Source organism: Staurois parvus, unplaced genomic scaffold, assembly GCF_062004578.1.
Source record: "Staurois parvus isolate SC_StPar_1 unplaced genomic scaffold, SC_StPar_1.0 ptg001108l, whole genome shotgun sequence".
NCBI lineage: Eukaryota > Metazoa > Chordata > Amphibia > Anura > Ranidae > Staurois > Staurois parvus.
Genome location: NW_028318904.1, coordinates 426193 through 445685, shown reverse-complemented (window position 1 = coordinate 445685; position 19493 = coordinate 426193). Strand labels below are relative to the sequence as shown.

Here is a 19493-nt window from a genome sequence, read left to right as displayed (position 1 = left end):
GACCCCACACAGCTCCAGATCTCCATACAGCGTGACCACACACACAGCTCCAGATCTCCATACAAGGTGACCACACACAGCCCCAGATCTCCATACAAGGTGACCACACACAGCCCCAGATCTCCATACAAGGTGACCACACACAGCCCCAGATCTCCATACAAGGTAACCACACACAGCCCCAGATCTCCATACAATGTCCCTAGCACTGATCACCCTTGTGGGTGGAATACTCACCTCGGTCAGGGCATGAAGCTGCCCCTGCTGCACACACACCCCCATAAACCTGAGAAAGATGGAGAGAAGAAGAGTCAGCAAGAAAATAGAGGTACATCTACATTTTCTACTAGACTTACAGAATACGGGGGGTACACCTACCTCACGGGGGGGTGGGGCATTATTTGTGGGGGTGCATCTACCTCAAGAGGGACAAGGTATGAAGGTACACCTACCTCAAGGGGGTGTGGGGGGGGCGTTATATGTGGGGGTACATCTACCTCAAGAGGGACAAATATGAAGGTACACCTACCTCAACGGGGTTGCACCTACCTCAAGAGGGAGTGAATATGGAGATGCACCTACAGCAAGAGTGACAGTATATGGAGGTACATTTACCTCAAGGAGGACAGGATATGGACAGGATATTGAGGATACACCTACTTATAGGAGGAGTGGATATGGGGTGTACACTTACCTCAAGGGGGAGAGGATATGCAGGGTACACCTACTTCAAAGGGAAGAGGATATGGGGGGTACACCCATCTCAAGGGGGGAAAAATGGGGTGCACACCTATCTCAAGGGGAAGTGGCTATGCAGGGAACACCTACCTCAAGGGGACAGGATATGGGGGTACACCTACCTCAAGTGGGAAATGATATGGGGGTACACCTACCTCAAAGATAGGATATGGGGGTCCACCTTCTCTAAGGGGGGCAGGAGATTGGAGCCGACCTACACTGCCTTGAAAAAGTCTTCCTCCCCCTTGAAACGTTCCCCATGTTGTCATGTGACAAGCAGAACCTTCAATGTATTTATTGGGATTGGATGTGATGGACCGACACAAAGTTGCACATAATTGTGAAGTGGAAGGAAAATGAGAAATGGTTTCCAACATTTGTGACCAATAAATCTGTGAAAAGTGTGGCGGCATTTGTATTCAGCCCCCTTTACTCCGATACCCCCAACTAAAATCTAGTGGAACCAATTGCCTTCAGAAGTCACCTAATTAGTACATAGAGTCCTCCTGTGTGTCATGTGATCTCAGTATAAATACAGCTGTTCTGTGAAGCCCTCAGAGGTTTGTTAGAGAACATTAGTGAACAAACGTCATCATGAAGGCCAAGGAACACACCAGACAGGTCAGGGATAAAGTTGTGGAGAAGTTTAAAGCAGGGTTAGGTTATAGAAAATCTCCCAAGCTTTGAGCATCCCACGGAGCACTGTTCAATCCATCATCATCCGAAAATGGGAAGAGTACGGCACAACTGCCAACCTACCAAGACATGGCCGTCCATCTAAACTGACCGGCTGGGCAAAGAGAGCATTCATCAGAGAAGCAGCCAAGAGGCCCATGGGAACTCTGGAGGAGCTGCAGAGATCACAGCTCAGGGGGGGAATCTGTCCTCAGGACAACTATTAGTCGCGCACTCCACAAATCTGGCCTTTATAGAAGAGTGACAAGAAGAAAGACATTGTTGGAAGAAAGCCATAAGAAGTCCCGTTTGCAGTTTGTGAGAAGCCATGTGGGGGACACAGCAAACATGTGGAAGAAGGGGCTCCGGTCAGAGGAGACCAAAATTCAACTTTTTGGCCTAAAAGCAAAACGCTATATGTGGTGGAAAACTAACACTGCCCATCACCCTGAACACACCATCCCCACCGTGAAACATGGTGGTGGCAGCATCATGTGGTGGGGATGCTTTTCTTCAGCAGGGACAGGGAAGCTGGTCAGAGTTGATGGGAAGATGGATGGAGCCAAATACAGGGCAATCTTAGAAGAAAACCTGTTAGAGTCTGCAGAAGACTGGAGACCGGGGCGGAGGTTCCCCTTCCAGCAGGACAACGACCCGAAACATCCAGCCAGACCTACAATGGAATGGTTCCGATCAAAGCATCTTCATGTGTTAGAATGGCCCAGTCACAGTCCAGGCCAAAATCCAATGGAGAATCTGTGGCCAGACCTGAAAATTGCTGTTCCCAGACGCCCTACATCCATTCTGACAGAGCTTGAGGGATTCTGCAAAGAAGAATGGGCAGAAATGTCCCTCTCTAGATGTGCAAAGAGACATCCCCAAAAATACTTGCAGCTGGAATTGCAGCCAAAGGGGGTCCTACAAAGTATTGACTCCGGGGGGCCAAATACAAATGTCACCTCACTTTTCACAGATTTATTGGTCACAAATGTTGAAAACCATTTCTCATTTTCCTTCCACTTCACAATTATGTGCCACTTTGTGTCGGTCTATCACAGTGTTTCTCAACCTTTTTTCAGTCAAGGCACCCTATAAAATGATGGACAGTCCCGAGGCACCCTATAAAAATGATGGCAGTCCCGAGGCACCCTATAAAATGGACAGTCCCGAGGCACCCTATAAAATGGACAGTCCCGAGGCACCCTATAAAATGGACAGTCCCGAGGCACCCTATAAAATGATAGGCAGTCCCGAGGCACCCTATAAAATGGACAGTCCCGAGGCACCCTATAAAATGGACAGTCCCGAGGCACCCTATAAAATGGACAGTCCCGAGGCACCCTATAAAATGATAGGCAGTCCCGAGGCACCCTATAAAATGATAGGCAGTCCCGAGGCACCCTATAAAATGATAGGCAGTCCCGAGGCACCCTATAAAATGATAGGCAGTCCCGAGGCACTCTATAAAATGATAGGCAGTCCCGAGGCACTCTATAAAATGATAGGCAGTCCCGAGGCACCCTATAAAATGATGGACAGTCCCGAGGCACCCTATAAAATGATGGACAGTCCCGAGGCACCCTATAAAATGATGGACAGTCCCGAGGCACCCTATAAAATGATGGACAGTCCCGAGGCACCCTATAAAATGATGGACAGTCCCGAGGCACCCTATAAAATGATGGACAGTCCCGAGGCACCCTATAAAATGATGGGCAGTCCCAAGGCACCCTATAAAATAATGGGCAGTCCCAAGACACCCTATAAAATGATGGGCAGTCCCAAGGCACCCTATAAAATGAACAGTCCTGAGCCACCCCATTATAAAATGTGGCAAACGATTCTAATAGTTTTCTATAACACAGCAACATCCACACATGTAGGACACCCAACATTAGAGGGGATTTTGTCTTCCAAAGCAAATACACTTTTGCACCCTGGTACTGTCTAGTATTCCAATGTTTCTCTTCTCCTTCAATTTTTCTCCATCACTGAGCTAATGTGACCCCAGCACTGATGGAGAGGGGCGGGGGCAGATCAAACTAGAATGCTGTGCAGGCAGCAGATGTCCTACTTATCAACTGATGTCATTGGCTGTCAGGACGCCGGGGGCTAGAAGGTCATGGTGTACAATAAAAACCTGTGGCTTTGTGCAACTAAAAAACAGGCTTGTCCACCGCAGGCTTGTATACGTTTTGGGCAATTTTCAGAGATTTTGCGAAGGCACCCCTGAAGAAACCTCAAGGCACCCTGGTTGAGAAAGGCTGGTCTATCACATCAAATCCCAATAAAATACATTGACGTTTTTGGTTGTAAGATGACAAAATGTGGGAAATATCGAGGGGTAGGAATACTTTTTCAAGGCACTGTACCTCAGGGTTTTAATATTTAAGGGTACAGCGGACTTATGATGTGGGAGTTACAGAATATGGAGGTACACTAATCCAAACGTGTTGAGGTGACTGGAAGCACTATAGAGATAAACCTAATTTAGGACATGGGTGTGACAGTATATGGGGAGGGGGGGAGGTACACCTACCTGAGGATATTGGGGTGACAGAGTCGGTTCATCAGCTGGACCTCTCGAAGCATATTGGCACGGTTGCTCATCATCTTGTTCATCTTCAGTACCATGATCTGCCCGGACTGGCGATGCCGCACCTGCGGGAAGAGTGACAAAATGAGCTCAACACCCTCAACTCCAGCTCCATCCACCAACCAGTCAACTGTCCTTCACCGGTCATACCTGATGACATCATTGCCTGGTATAAAATGGTTTTATGAAGGTAGAGAACAGATCCATACATAAGAAGAGAAGATGTACATGCCCATGGACTCTGCAAGCTCTTTGTCCTATGGACAGGGCCATCATCATCAAAGGTGGTGGCACCTTACTGGCCCAGGGAAGGGGGTGCTGACAGGTAGGCTGTATGGGGCCCCCGACTCATAGCAATGAATGGAGTGCAAGGAGCATGCCAGGGGCCTGGCTGGTTAGAAAATGTGTAATCTGCTCTAATCTATTGGGGGAGTAGAAGAATGTAGGAGAAGAATGAGAGAGGGCACCATAGAAGAGCAACACCTTAGAAGACTCTGTACTTTGCCCCTTTTAGTAAGAGCTCCACTTTACAGCAGGGACGGTATACAGCATATACCTTCCATGACCAGCAATTCCACCCATTGTCATTCTCACCTCATCCAGCAGCTAAGTCCTCCCTCCAGTCACCTTACCTTTGTCTATCTATATAGCTATAAAAATAGACACATATATATATATATATATATACACACTAAAATTTCCAAAAGTATTGTTCCCGCCCTCAAAATCATGTGATTCAGGTGCTCCAATCCCCTCCATGGACACAGGTGTATACAATCAAGCCCCTAGGCATGCAGACAGCTTCTACAAACATTGGTGAAAGAATGGGTCGCTCTCAGGAGCTCAGTGACTCCAAGCGTGGTCCCGTGATAGGTGGCCACCTGGGCAATAAGTCCATCCGTGACATTTCCTGGCTACTAAATATTCCACGCTCAACTGTTAGTGGGATTATAACAAAGAGAAAGCCACTGGGAACAACAGCCACTCAGCCACCAAGTGGTAGGCCACGTCACATGACAGAGCGGGGTCAGCGCATGCTGAAGCGCACAGTGCGCAGAAGTCGCCAACTGTCTGCAGAGTCAATAGCTAAAAACCTCCAAACTTGGTGTGGCCTTCAGATGAGCCCAACAACAGTGCGTAGAGAGCTTCATGGAATGGGTTTCCATGGCCGAGCAGCTGCATCGAAGACTTCCATCACCAAGCGCAATGCAAAGCGTCGGATTCCGTGGTGTAAAGCACGCTGCCACTAGACTCAAGAGCAGTGGAGACGTGTTCTCTGGAGTGACCAATCACACTTCTCTGCCTGGCAATACAATGGCCGTGTCTGGGTTTGTCGGTTGCCAGGAGAACGGTACTTGCCTGACTGCATTGTGCCAAGTGTAAGGTTTGGTGGAGGGGGGATTATGGTGTGGGGTTGTGTTTCAGGGCTTGGCCCCCTAGTTCCAGTGAAGGGAACTCTTAAGGTGACATTTTGGACAATTTCATGCTCCCAACTTTGTGGGAGGAGTTTTCGGATGGCCCCTTCCTGTTCCAAAATGACTGCGCACCAGTGCACAAAGCAAGGTCCATAAAGACATGGAGGAGCCAGTTTGGGGTGGAGGAACTTGACTGTCCTGCACAGAGTCCTGACCTCAACCCCATAGAACACCTTTGGGATGAATTAGAGCGGAGACTGTGAGCCAGGCCCACTCCCCCGACATCAGTGCCTGACCTGACAAATGTGCTTCTGGAAGAATGGTCCAACCTTCCCATAGACACCCTCCTAAACCTTGTGGACGGCCTTCCCAGAAGAGTTGAAGCTGTTATAGCTGCAAAGGGCGGGGCCAACTCAATATTGAACCCTACGGACTAAGACTGGGGGGCCATTAAAGGTCATGTGCGTGGAAAGGGCGGGGCCACTCAATATTGAACCCTACGGATTAAGACTGGGAGGCCATTAAAGGTCATGTGTGTGGGAAGGGCGGGGCCAACTCAATATTGAACCCTACGGACTAAGACTCGGAGGCCAATAAAGGTCATGTGCGTGGAGAGGGCGGGGCCAACTCAATATTGAACCCTACGGACTAAGACTGGAAGGCCATTAAAGGTCATGTGCGTGGAAAGGCCAGTGGCCCAATACTGTACACACACAAATAAAATAATTTTTACTTCAAATCTATAAATCTGCAGCAATTACCAAAAATGACGCAGAGGTGGAATGGCGAGGGGCGGGGACAGGGCAGTCATGTGACATATCTAGCTGGCGTTCCCGCGTAGCAGAGACAACCCATATGTAATGGATTACAGAGGAGATAGGGGAGGTCAGGGAGAGGATTCCTCCACAAGGCTGTAGGAAAATGTTTATCAGATGGAGGTGGCAGAGTTCTCAGGCCGGGACTGACCCACGCCACACCCGACCTGCAGCACAGGGGCCACATGTGGCCCTTTATACACAAATTACAGCTAAATAAATAAATTGTTATCTCCATCACAATCTACCTCCCGCCGAAAGCAGCAAAGACAAATCCCCGGCCATCCTGTGCAGAACTGGGTGCTGGGATCAATATCCTGGATGAAAACTTTCCATGTTCTCCCTAATACCTAGAACCATGGATGGCGGCTATCAGAAGGTCATCCAGAGTTCCACATTCCAGGACTGATTTGCAGCGGAGCATTTGGCAGCTTAAAGTATTATCTGAACCCGAGAACAAAGATGTCATTTATTGTAGCTTAAAGTGGCTGCATTAGTTTTCTCTTTCCAGACTTCTCTCCCATTTATTTTTACCTGGTGGTCCTGCCAGTAATACACTTCCTGTCCTACGGTGACAACGCTCACTGTACTGTATCCATGGAGCAGCAACGTTGGCACTCTACAGAACCCCTTCCTCTCTCCATTCAAGATACTGTAGAGACATATAGGTTCTGTAGTCCTTACACACTCAAGTAAGAGGCTTCTAAATATGGGGGGGGAAAGAGAGGGTCACGTAAGAAACCTCTCCATGGGGGTGGAGGGGGGTCACATAGAAACCTCTCCATGGGGGTGAAGGGGGAGGGGGTCATGTAGAAACCTCTCAACGGGGGTGAAGGGGGGGGGGGTCACGTTGAAACCTCTCTATGGGGGTGAAGGAAGGGGGGTCACGAAGAAACCTCCCCATGGGGGTGAAGGGGGGGTCACCACGTGGAAATCTCTCCACGGGGGTGAAGGGGAGGGTCACGTTGAAACCTCTCCATGGGGGTGGAGGAGGGGTCACGTAGAAATCTTTCCATTAGGGTGAAGGGAGGGGGGTTACGTAACAGACCTCTCCGGTGGGGGAGGGGGGGAGAATTCACGTGAGACCCCGCCATGGGGGAAAGGAGAGGGGTTACGTAAAAGGACCTCTCCATCGAGGTGAAGGGGGCGGGGTACTTATGAAACCTTTTCACATGGGTGAAGGGGGGGTTATGTAAAATACCTCTCCATGGGTGGGAGGGAGGAGTCACGTGAGAGACCTCACCATGGGGGAAAGGGGGGGTCATGTAAAAAACCTTTCCATGGGGGTGAAGGGTGGGGGTTATGTAAAAGACCTCTCCATGGGTGGGAAGGTAGGTCATGTGAGAGACCGCACCATGGGGGGAAAGGGGGGGGGGGGTTCACGCAAAAGACCTCTCCATGGAGGTGAAGGGGGCAGGTTACGTAGGAAAGCTCTCAAGGGGGGGCTGAAGGTTGGGGGGGGTCACATAAAAGACCCCTCCGTGGGGGGATCACTTAAAGAACCTCTCCATGTGGGTGGTTTCACGCAAGAGACCTCTTCATGAGGGAGGAGGATCACGTAAGGGACCTCTCCATGGGGGGGGGGGGGGGTCATGTAAAAGACCTCACTGTGGGGATGGGATGAGCATCACGTGACATCTCCATGAGGGGGGGGAAGGGGGAGATTGCTCCCAATATGTTTGCCATTCTTTTCTCCATTTCCAGCACAAATATTACAAATCTAGCAGCAATAAAATGTGAAGTGCAATCGGAGGAATAGTCAGCATTCTTCTAATCTCCGTACAGAGGAATGTCCATATACAGTGCGGATGTCAGAAGTCCCTGTGTGAGGAATGTAGCTGCACTTTGCCCCCAGGTGACAGGCGGGTGGTGGCACTGCTGATAAGCCAGGAATGTCAGGGGTGCAGCTTTCCGCAAAACACCGGCACGTGTACAATCCCAGCACGGCACGGACCTACTATTGTTGTTCAATAGTGAGGTTCTCCAATTATATAGCCCTGACATATACCGCAGTGCTGTACAGAAGAACACTGAGCCAGTCACAACAATCTCTGTACCAGGGGAACTCAAGGAGCTCAGGCCGCAAATTCTGACTCAGATCTGCTCTCCATTGCCAAAACTGCCTACTAGACCATAGGGACCATTCATAGTCTGAACAACCAACAGGGAGTGGCAGAATGGGGTGGGCCAGTCTTGAGGTGTTAAAGAGCTCTCCATGTACGTAAGACTTTGGGCCAAGGTATGGCTGATAACATACAAATGTTTTCTTTTTCCAAGATCTGATTCTCAATCATCCTCCTAAAGAGAACCTGTAGTGGAACCTGGGAAGAAAAAAAAAAAAAAGGCTATCTGGAAACTGACTGGAAGCAGACCACCCTAATGCTTTATCAGTGTAAGGCCAGAAGACCTTCTAGAAGTCAACAATGCCCATTAGAATTAAACCCAAGTCCAGGTATCACCAACCAGAAGAACTTCTAGAAGTCAAGAATGCCCATGAGAACCAGACCCAAGTCCAGGTGTCACCAACCAGAAGACCTTCTAGAAGTCAAGAATGCCCATGAGAACCAGACCCAAGTCCAGGTGTCACCAACCAGAAGACCTTCTAGAAGTCAACAATGTCCATGAGAACCATACCCAAGTCCAGGTGTCACCAACCAGAAGACCTTCTAGAAGTCAAGAATTCCCATGAGAACAAGACCCAAGTCCAGGTGTCACCAACCAGGAGACTTTCTAGAAGTCAACAATGTCCATGAGAACGAGACCCAAGTCCCGATGTCATCAACCTATGTGTCTACGTCAACACGACAACAAAAAACGTAAAGCAGTTGCCATCTTTGCAGGCAGCAGCCAATTAGGGTTACTTTTCATGCACAGCAAGGAATCTGATTGGTATTTTTGGGTAACCGACACGGGTGAGATCTACACATGCAATATACACTCACCGGCCACTTTATTAGGTCCACCTTGTTCGTGGAATGAGAATATCCCCCACACCATTACACCACCACCAGCCTGAACTGTTGATACAAGGCAGGATGGATCCATGCTTTCATGTTGTTTACACCAAATTCTGACCCTAGCATCTAAATGTTGCAGCTGAACCAGTCTGCCCTTCTCCTCTGACATCAACAAGGCATTTTTCTTCACAAAACTGCCGCTCACTGGATATTTTCACTTTTTCGGACCATTCTCTGTAAACCCTAGAGATGGTTGTGTGTGAAAATCCCAGTGACTAGCTGTTTTTGAAAGACCAGCCTGCCTGCCTGGCACCAACCTTGCCATGTTCAAAGTCACTTAAATCCCCCTTCTTCCCCATTCTGCTGCTCGGTTTGAACGTCAACAAGTCGTCTTCACCACCTCTAGATGCCTAAATGCATTGAGTAGCTGCCCTGTGATTGGCTGATTAGCAATTTGTATTACCAAGCGATTGAACAGGTGGACCTAATAAAGTGGCCGGTGACTGTAATATATATGAAATCATGCGGGGTCCCATCTTCAGAGGTGATTTGGGATCTGCACATATAACCGTATGAAATGACTTCTGATCATAAATCTGCAGGTCTGGGATCCAGCATTGAAGCTCAGGGTTTGTCCCGGTACTGAAGAGTCTCTAAGCTCAGAGCCATCAATAATGAGATCACAGGCTCAGACCTTTCCTTATTAGTCCACAGCAGGATCTGTGTGTGACTCACAATTCATAGCCGTGTGTGCGAGACCCGACAGCTGAGCAAACGTCAATGCTGCAAACTACACCAGTCCCCCCGTCTCCCGAGGACAGCATGTCATCTCCAACCAGCTGTAATAGTATTTCCATCTCATTCATCTGTATCCACCACCATCCACACCCTATACACCATACTACTCCCATCATCTCCCGAGTACATGCTCCTCAACTATTTCCATCTCATTCATCTGTATCCACCACCATCCACACCCTATACACCATACTACTCCCATCATCTCCCGAGTACATGCTCCTCAACTATTTCCATCTCATTCATCTGTATCCACCAGCATCCCCGCCCTATACACCATACTACTCCCATCATCTCCCGAGTACATGCTCCTCAAGTATTCCATCTCATTCATCTGTATCAACCAGCAACCCCGCCCTATACACCATACTACTCGCATCATCTCCCGAGTACATGCTCCTCAACTATTATTTCCATCTCATTCATCTGTATCCACCACCATCCACACCCTATACACCATACTACTCGCATCATCTCCCGAGTACATGCTCCTCAACTATTTCCATCTCATTCATGTGTATCCACCAGCATCCCCGCCCTATACACCATACTACTCCCATCATCTCCCGAGTACATGCTCCTCAAGTATTCCATCTCATTCATCTGTATCAACCAGCAACCCCGCCCTATACACCATACTACTCCCATCATCTCCCGAGTACATGCTCCTCAACTATTTCCATCTCATTCATGTGTATCCACCAGCATCCCACCCTATACACCATACTACTCGCATCATCTCCCGAGTACATGCTCCTCAACTATTTCCATCTCATTCATGTGTATCCACCAGCATCCCCGCCCTATACACCATACTACTCGCATCATCTCCCGAGTACATGCTCCTCAACTATTTCCATCTCATTCATGTGTATCCACCAGCATCCCACCCTATACACCATACTACTCCCATCATCTCCCGAGTACATGCTCCTCAACTATTTCCATCTCATTCATCTGTATCAACCAGCATCCCCGCCCTATACACCATACTACTCCCATCATCTCCCGAGTATATGCTAATCAACTACTATTTCCATCTCATTCATCTGTATCCACCAGCATCCCCGCCCTATACACCATACTACTCCCATCATCTCCCGAGTACATGCTCCTCAACTATTGTATCCATCTCATTCATCTGTATCCACCAGCATCCCCACACTATACACCATACTACTCCCATCATCTCCCGAGTACATGCTCCTCAACTATTATTACCATCTCATTCATGTGTATCCACCACCATCCCCGCCCTATACACCATACTACTCCCATCATCTCCCGAGTACATGCTCCTCAACTATTGTATCCATCTCATTCATCTGTATCAACCAGCATCCCCGCCCTATACACCATACTACTCCCATCATCTCCCGAGTACATGCTCCTCAACTATTGTATCCATCTCATTCATCTGTATCCACCAGCATCCCCGCCCTATACACCATACTACTCCCATCATCTCCAGAGTACATGCTCCTCAACTATTTCCATCTCATTCATCTGTATCCACCACCATCCCCACCCTATACACCATACTACTCCCATCATCTCCCAGCTGGACCAGCTATGTTATCCTGGACCAAGATATCCACCACTGTCCCTGTCCTAAAGCCACCATCTAATATACACCACACTAGTCTCGTTATCTCCTGAGCATATCATAAACGACCAGATATATTACACTCTCCTCCCTCCGTATTCACCACAATCTGCACCCTATACATCATACTATACATCATCTCCAGGATATATCCACCTCAACGATCTATGATATCTTTTCCATCTCATTCATCTGTATCCACCAGCATCCCCGCCCTATACACCATACTACTCCCATCATCTCCCGAGTACATGCTTCTCAACTATTATTACCATCTCATTCATGTGTATCCACCACCATCCCCGCCCTATACACCATACTACTCCCATCATCTCCCGAGTACATGCTCCTCAACTATTTCCATCTCATTCATCTGTATCCACCACCATCCCCACCCTATACACCATACTACCCCCATCATCTCCCGAGTATATGCTAATCAACTATTATTTCCATCTCATTCATCTGTATCCACCAGCATCCCCGCCCTATACACCATACTACTCCCATCATCTCCCAGCTGGACCAGCTATGTTATCCTGGACCAGGACATCCACCACTGTCCCTGTCCTAAAGCCACCACCTAATATACACCACACTAGTCTCGTTATCTCCTGAGCATATCATAAACGACCAGATATATTACACTCTCCTCCCTCCGTATTCACCACAATCTGCACCCTATACATCATACTATACATCATCTCCAGGATATATCCACCTCAAAGATCTATGATATCTTTTCCATCTCATTCATCTGTATCCACCTATACACCATACTACTCCCATCATCTCCTGAGTATACCCTCCTCAGCTATTCTATGCATCTCATCTGTATCCACCACCACCCCACCCTATACACCATATGACTCCCATCATCTCCCAAATAAATGCTCCTTAACTATTATTTCCTTCTCATTCATCTGTATCCACCACCATCCCCACCCTATACACCATTACCTGATATACACCACACTAGTCCCATCTTCTCCTGAGTATATCATCCTGGACCAGCTATGTTATCAACTCCTTCCTCCATATCCACCATTGTCTCTGTCGTAACGCCACCACCTAATATACACCACACTAGTCCCGTTATCTCCTGAACATATCATCAACGACCAGATATATTGCACTCTCCTCCCTCCGTAGTCACCACGATCTCCACCCTATACATCATACTACTCCCATCATCTACAGGATATATCCACCTGGAATATCTATGATATCTTTTCCATCTCATTCATCTGTATCCACCTATACACCATACTACTTCCATCATCTGCCGAGTATACCCTCCTTAACGATTATTTGCATCTCATTCATCTGTATCCACCACCATCCCCACCCTACACACCATACTACTCCCATCATCTCCCGAAGATATCGCCAACCAGATATGACATCATTTCCATCCCATTCGTTTTTTATGCAACACCATCTCCGCCCTACACACTTCCACCCAATATACACCATCCTGCTCCCATCATTTCCCAAATATATCCTCCTCAACTAGCTATGATAATATTTCCATCTCATTCATCTGTATCCACCAACATCCTTGTCCTACACACCACCACCTAAAAAACACCACACTAGTCCCAACATCTCCTGAGGATATCATCATCAACTAGCTACGATAAATTTTCCATCTCATTCACCTGTATCCACCACCATTCCCACCCTACACACCAACACCCAATATATACCATCCTACTCCCATCATCTTCTGAGTATATCCACCTCAACTAGCTATATTTTCCATCTCATTCACCTGTATCCACCACCATCCCCACCCTACACACCATACTACTCCCATCATCTTTTGAAGATATCACCAACCAGCTATGACATTTCCATCTCATTCATTTGTATGCACCACCATCCCCACCCTACACACTTCCATCCAATATACAAAATCCTACTCCCATCATTTCCCAAATATATCCTCCTCAACTAGCTATGATAGTATTTCCATCTCATTCATCTGTATCTACCAATGTCCTTGTCCTAAACACCACCACCCTATATATACCATCCTACTCCCATCATCTTCCGAGTATATCCTCCTCAACTAGCTATATTTTCCATCTCATTCACCTATATCCACCACCATCCCCACCCTACACACCCACCATCCAAATCTAGGGTCACATCTATGCAGATTTAGTTTGATGCATTTTGTGGTTTTTTCAGACTTGTTTTTGATGAGTTTTTTCTATTTTATTAATGCATTTTGTGTTTTGTGTAAGTTTAGCTGGTTGTTAAGGAGCGGGTGGCCGCTGAGTAACAACCGATCAAGAAACCTACTGCTGGCAATTAAGAAAAAAAAAAAATTTGAGGAAAAAAAAAACAAAAAAAAAAAAAAAAACACCCAAGAAACAGTGGGGTCCCCCCTCCAATTCATGCCAGGCCTTTCAGGTCTAGTATGGATTTTGAGCAGCACAGTGGCTAAATGGTTTGCACTTCCGCCTGGCAGTACTCGGGTCATTGGTTCGAATCACAACCACAGCACCACCTGCCTGGAGTTTGCATGTTCTCCCTGTATCTGCGTGGGTTTCCTCCACGTACTCCGGTTTCCTCCCACGCTGCAAAGACATGCTGTTACGTTAAGTGGATCCTGTCTAAATTGGCCCTAGTATGAACGTAGGTTAGGGACCTTAGATTGTACACCACTTGAGGGTTAGGGACTGATGTGAATGTGTAATATAATATAATGTAAAGTGCTGTGTAAATTGACGGTCCTATACATGTACCTGAAAATAAATTTTAAGGGGACCCCCATGCCAAAATTAAAAAAAAAAAAAAAAAAAAACTGTATGGGGTTCTCCCCAAAATTCATACCAGACCCTTATCCGAGCATGCAACCCAGCAGGACAAGGAAGGGGGTGGGGAACGAGCCAACGATCAGGTTGGGGTTCCCCAATGTGACCTGAACTATACCAGGCCACAACATGCATGGGGAGGGGTGCTGCCCCCTTCTCCCAAAAGGACCTTGCCCCCATGTTGATGAGGAAAAGGGCCTCTTTCCCACAACTCTGGGATGTGGTTGTGGGGGTCTCCAGTGGGGTGACTTAGAATCTGGAAGCCCCCGTTGGGGAATCCCTCAGACCCCTACCCCATGTTCACAAAAAAGGAGTGTAAAAAGTGAATAAAAACATGACAGTTTTTGACAAGTCCTTTATTAAAAAATTAAAAACAAAAACCAAAAATTGTCCCCTGAAGTAGATCCAACGTCACTCACAAATGTCCATTACAGTCACAACATGCAAACTGCATATAAATGCACACAAATCGGATCAAAAATGCAACACTTGCGTTTTTGGTACAGTTCCACAGAAGTCTATTACTCGCAAAACGCAACCTGCTGCAGGAAAAAAAAAGTCCCCAACCCTTTCAAACATTTGCACCGGCTGAAAGCGCACCGATGTGAACTAGATCCATAGGGAATCACGTTAAAAGAGCTATAGTGCGTTTCGGCAAACTAGAACACACTGAAATACGCAAAAGTGTGACCCTGGGGTAACGCACACCATGCTAGTCCCATCGTTTCCTGAGTGTATCATCAACGACCAGCTATATTATCCTCTCCTTCCTCCATATCCACCATTGTCCCCATCTACACACCACCACCTAATATAGTCAGGTCCATATATATTTGGACACGGGCACAATTTTAGTTTTTTTCAGGCATTGACCAAAACATCTTCCAGCTCTAGTTCTATGATGGATCTGGGCGGACAGTGCGCACTCTCAGGTGTAATTGGAGGGTATGTACATCCACATTGGGGGAGGGGTTTAGGAATTACAGCTCTTAAGAGTAGCCATCCTCCCTTTTTTTCAAGGGACCAAAAGTAATTGGACAATTGAATCAAAAGCTGTTTCCTGGCCAGGTGTGGGCTACTCGTTCGTTATGTCTTCAACTAAGCAGGTAAAAGGTCTGGAGTTGATTCCAAGTGCGGGATTTGCATTTGGAATCTATTGCAGTGAACCTACAACATGCGTTCAAAGGAGCTGTCCATGCAAGTGACACCAGCCAATGTAAGGCTTCAAAGATTAAACCAATCCATCAGAGAGATCGCAGCAACATTAGGAGCGACCAAATCAACAGTTTGGTCTATTCTGAGGAAAGAAGAACGCACTGGTGAGCTCAGCAACATAAAAAGGCATGGAGGTCCATGGGAGACAACAGTGGTGGGTGATCGCAGGATCCTCTCTATGGCAAAGAAAAACTCATTCACCACATCCAGACAAGTGAAGGACACTCTCCAGGAGGTGGGCGTATCATTATCAAAGTCTACAATCAAGAGGAGACTTCACAAGAGCAAATACAGCGGGTTCACCACAAGGTGCAAATACAGCGGGTTCACCACAAGGTGCAAATACAGCGGGTTCACCACAAGGTGCAAATACAGAGGGTTCCCCACAAGGTGCAAATACAGAGGGTTTCCCAGAAAGAGCAAACCATTCAGAAGCCTGATGTTATGGACCACCTGGTGTACTCTAGCAGTCCACAGGACAGGATTCCCCAGGGAGCAGAGTCTAAGCCCCAGTCCGCTTGTTCACCAGAGCCCCTGATGGTGGGGATGGGCTTGGAGCGGAAAGTGACCAGGTCGCGGCCCCTGAGTACACCCACCTGAGGTAGAGGAATCACCAGAGGTAATGACAGGTAGAGAGCCTGGTGTGAAGAGGCAAACAGATCTGGAGAATAGCACCTAATCCGTGCGGGTCGAATGGATGGCTGAGCAATAGCGTGGTCAGACGGGCCGGGTCGGTAACGGGCGGACAGCGTGGTACAAGACAGCAGGCACAGAGTAATCGGGTCACTCGCCGGGTCTGGTAACAGAAGTTCAGATCAGAAGGGATATCCAGAAAAGTAGTCAAACGAGCCAGAGGGTCAGGGCAGGAGAATATCAGCAAGGTCCGGTTCAAGCAAAGGTCGGCAGGAGAATATCAGCAAGGTCCGGTTCAAGCAAAGGTCAGCAACAGTCAGGAATCAACTCACAGATCACAGGAACCAGATCAGACCATACGGCAACTTGTGTCTGTGCAGGGCTGGTTTAAGTAGCCCGTCCTGCGCCTGACAGGCGCAGCCTAGATCCTAGTGCCTGCCCAGCGCCGTCATAGGTGACGGGTACGCTTGGGTCCTAGTGCCCTGCTGCCTGCATGTCTTGACAGACACCTACGCATGTGCAGACCCATGCGTCGCGATGGTCCCTGACACCTGAATAGACTTTGCCAAAAAACATCTGAAAAAGCCAAACCAGTTCTGGAAAAGTATTCTTTGGACGGATGAAACTGAGATGAATCTGTACCAGAATGACGGGGAAAAAAAAGTGTGGAGAAGGTTTGGACCAGCTCATGATCCGAAGCACACAACGTCATCTGAAAAACATGGTGGAGGCAGTGTGATGGCACGGGTGGAGGCGGTGTGATGGCACGGGCGGAGGCGGGGTGACGGCACGGGCGGAGGCGGGGTGACGGCACGGGCGGAGGCGGGGTGACGGCACGGGCGGAGGCGGGGTGACGGCACGGGCGGAGGCGGGGTGACGGCACGGGCGGAGGCGGGGTGACGGCACGGGCGGAGGCAGGGTGACGGCATGGGCGGAGGCGGGGTGATGGCATGGGCATGCATGGCTTCCAGTGGCACTGGGTCATTGGTGGTCATTGATGATGTGACAGAAGCAGCCGGATGGAGTTCTTTTGGTGATGCGCAGTGTTCTTGCGCCAAACATATCTTTTGGAATTATGGCCAAAAAGTTCAGCCTTGGTTCCATCAGACCAGAACACATTTTCCCACATGCTTTTGGGAGACTTCAGATGTGTTTTTGCAAAAATTTAGCTGGGCTTGGATGTTTTTCTTCTCAAGAAAGGGCTTCAGTCTTCCACTCTACCCCACAGCCCAGACATATGAAGAACATGGGAGATTGTTGTCACATGGACCACACAGCCAGGACTTGCTAGATATTCCTGCAGCTCCTTTCATGTTGCTGTAGAGGCCTCTTGGCCGCCTCCCAGACCAGTTTTCTTCTCGTCTTTTCCTCCATTTTGGTGGGACGTCCAGTTCTTGGCGATGTCACTGTTGAGCCATATTTCCTCCACTTGATGATGACTGTCTTCACTGTGTTCCATGGTATATCTAATGCCTTGAAAATTCTTTTGTACCCTCTTTCTGTCTGATACTTTTTAACAATGAGACCCCTCTGATGCTTTGGAAGCTCTCTGCGGACCGTGGCTTTTGCTTTAGGATGCGACTAAGAAAATTACAGCAAAAGACCTACTAGAACAAGTTAACTTTATTTGGGGTTAATCAGAGGCATTTTAAAATGATGGCGGGTGTGTACTGACTCCTATTTACCATGATTGTGAATGTGATTGCTAAATTCTGAACACAGCGACATCCCCAGTTATAAGAGGATGTGCACACTTATGCAACCGCATTGTTTTAGTTATTTATGTATACTCCCCCCCCCCTAAAAGATTTGTTTTTTTTTTTTTTATTGAGTTGTACAGTTTATAGGTCACATTAAAAGGTGGAAAAAGAAATGATTAATCTGTCTCATTTTTTTTACATCACAGAAACCTGACATTTTAATAGGGGTGTGTAGACTTTTATATCCACTGTATATACAGTCACCAGTTCCTGCTCACGGCCACACCAGTTATATGATGCTGTACTGATTTTGTTTTTTTGTTTTTTTAATTTCCTCATTTCCCCCCCAAGAAAAAACAAAACTCACCATGCCTTTTAATAAATACTTTGGACTGTCTACTTTCCAAAAAGGGATGATTTGGGGGATATTTGTACTCTCCTGGCATTTTTGGGGCTCCAAGAAATGAGATCGGCCGTCAGTACATCAGGACTGATTATCAGATATATATCCCGAAGTTTGTGAACTCTACAACTTACCTACAAACTAAATAATAAAAACACGGATTTGGGTTATTGTCACCAAAGCAATGAATAGAATACAGTTTGGCCAAAATTTATGAAGAAAGATTATTTTTTTAGTGGTGCACCGAATGAGAGTTTTGTATCGAATCCGAAAATTTAGGATGTACTTGGGCGAAAACTGAAACCGAAATGGACAGTTTATTTAAAATAATACATAATTTGCATTATATTTGCCTTTTTAATTAATGTCAAGAATTTAAAAAATACAATTCAGTCACATAAAATAACTTTTACTGAAAGAAGCACAAAAAGTGGACGGAAAATAAAATGAGATTTATAGAAAAAGTAAAAAAAAAAAAAAAAAACTTAAGAGGCATTTTTGCACTGCAGCCAATGGGGGAGCGATTTGCCACTCAAGCCAATGGGGGAGCTATTTGCCACTCAAGCCAATGGGGGAGCTATTTGCCACTCAAGCCAATGGGGGAGCTATTTGCCACTCAAGCCAATGGGGGAGCGATTTGCCACTCAAGCCAATGGGGGAGCGATTTGCCACTCAAGCCAATGGGGGAGCGATTTGCCACTCAAGCCAATGGGGGAGCTATTTGCCACTCAAGCCAATGGGGGAGCTATTTGCCACTCAAGCCAATGGGGGAGCTATTTGCCACTCAAGCCAATGGGGGAGCTATTTGCCACTCAAGCCAATGGGGGAGCTATTTGCCACTCAAGCCAATAGGGGAGCTATTTGCCACTCAAGCCAATAGGGGAGCTATTTGCCACTCAAGCCAATAGGGGAGCTATTTGCCACTCAAGCCAATGGGGGAGCTATTTGCCACTCAAGCCAATGGGGGAGCTATTTGCCACTCAAGCCAATGGGGGAGCTATTTGCCACTCAAGCCAATGGGGGAGCGATTTGCCACTCAAGCCAATGGGGGAGCGATTTGCCACTCAAGCCAATGGGGGAGCGATTTGCCACTCAAGCCAATGGGGGAGCAATTTGC

General features: G+C 47.5%; 1 protein-coding gene across 1 annotated transcript in view; it reads right to left on the bottom strand.

Moving 5' to 3' along the window:
* LOC149440235 (dual specificity testis-specific protein kinase 1-like) overlaps positions 1–19493 on the bottom strand; it is an 82721-nt gene that overhangs the window by 18949 nt on the left and 44279 nt on the right. The window contains exons 2-3 of the mRNA XM_089658869.1: positions 3953–4074; positions 238–286 (exon numbers count right to left, since the gene is read on the bottom strand). Coding sequence (XP_089514995.1) covers positions 238–286; positions 3953–4074 — 171 coding nt within the window. The remainder of the gene's footprint in view (positions 1–237; positions 287–3952; positions 4075–19493) is intronic.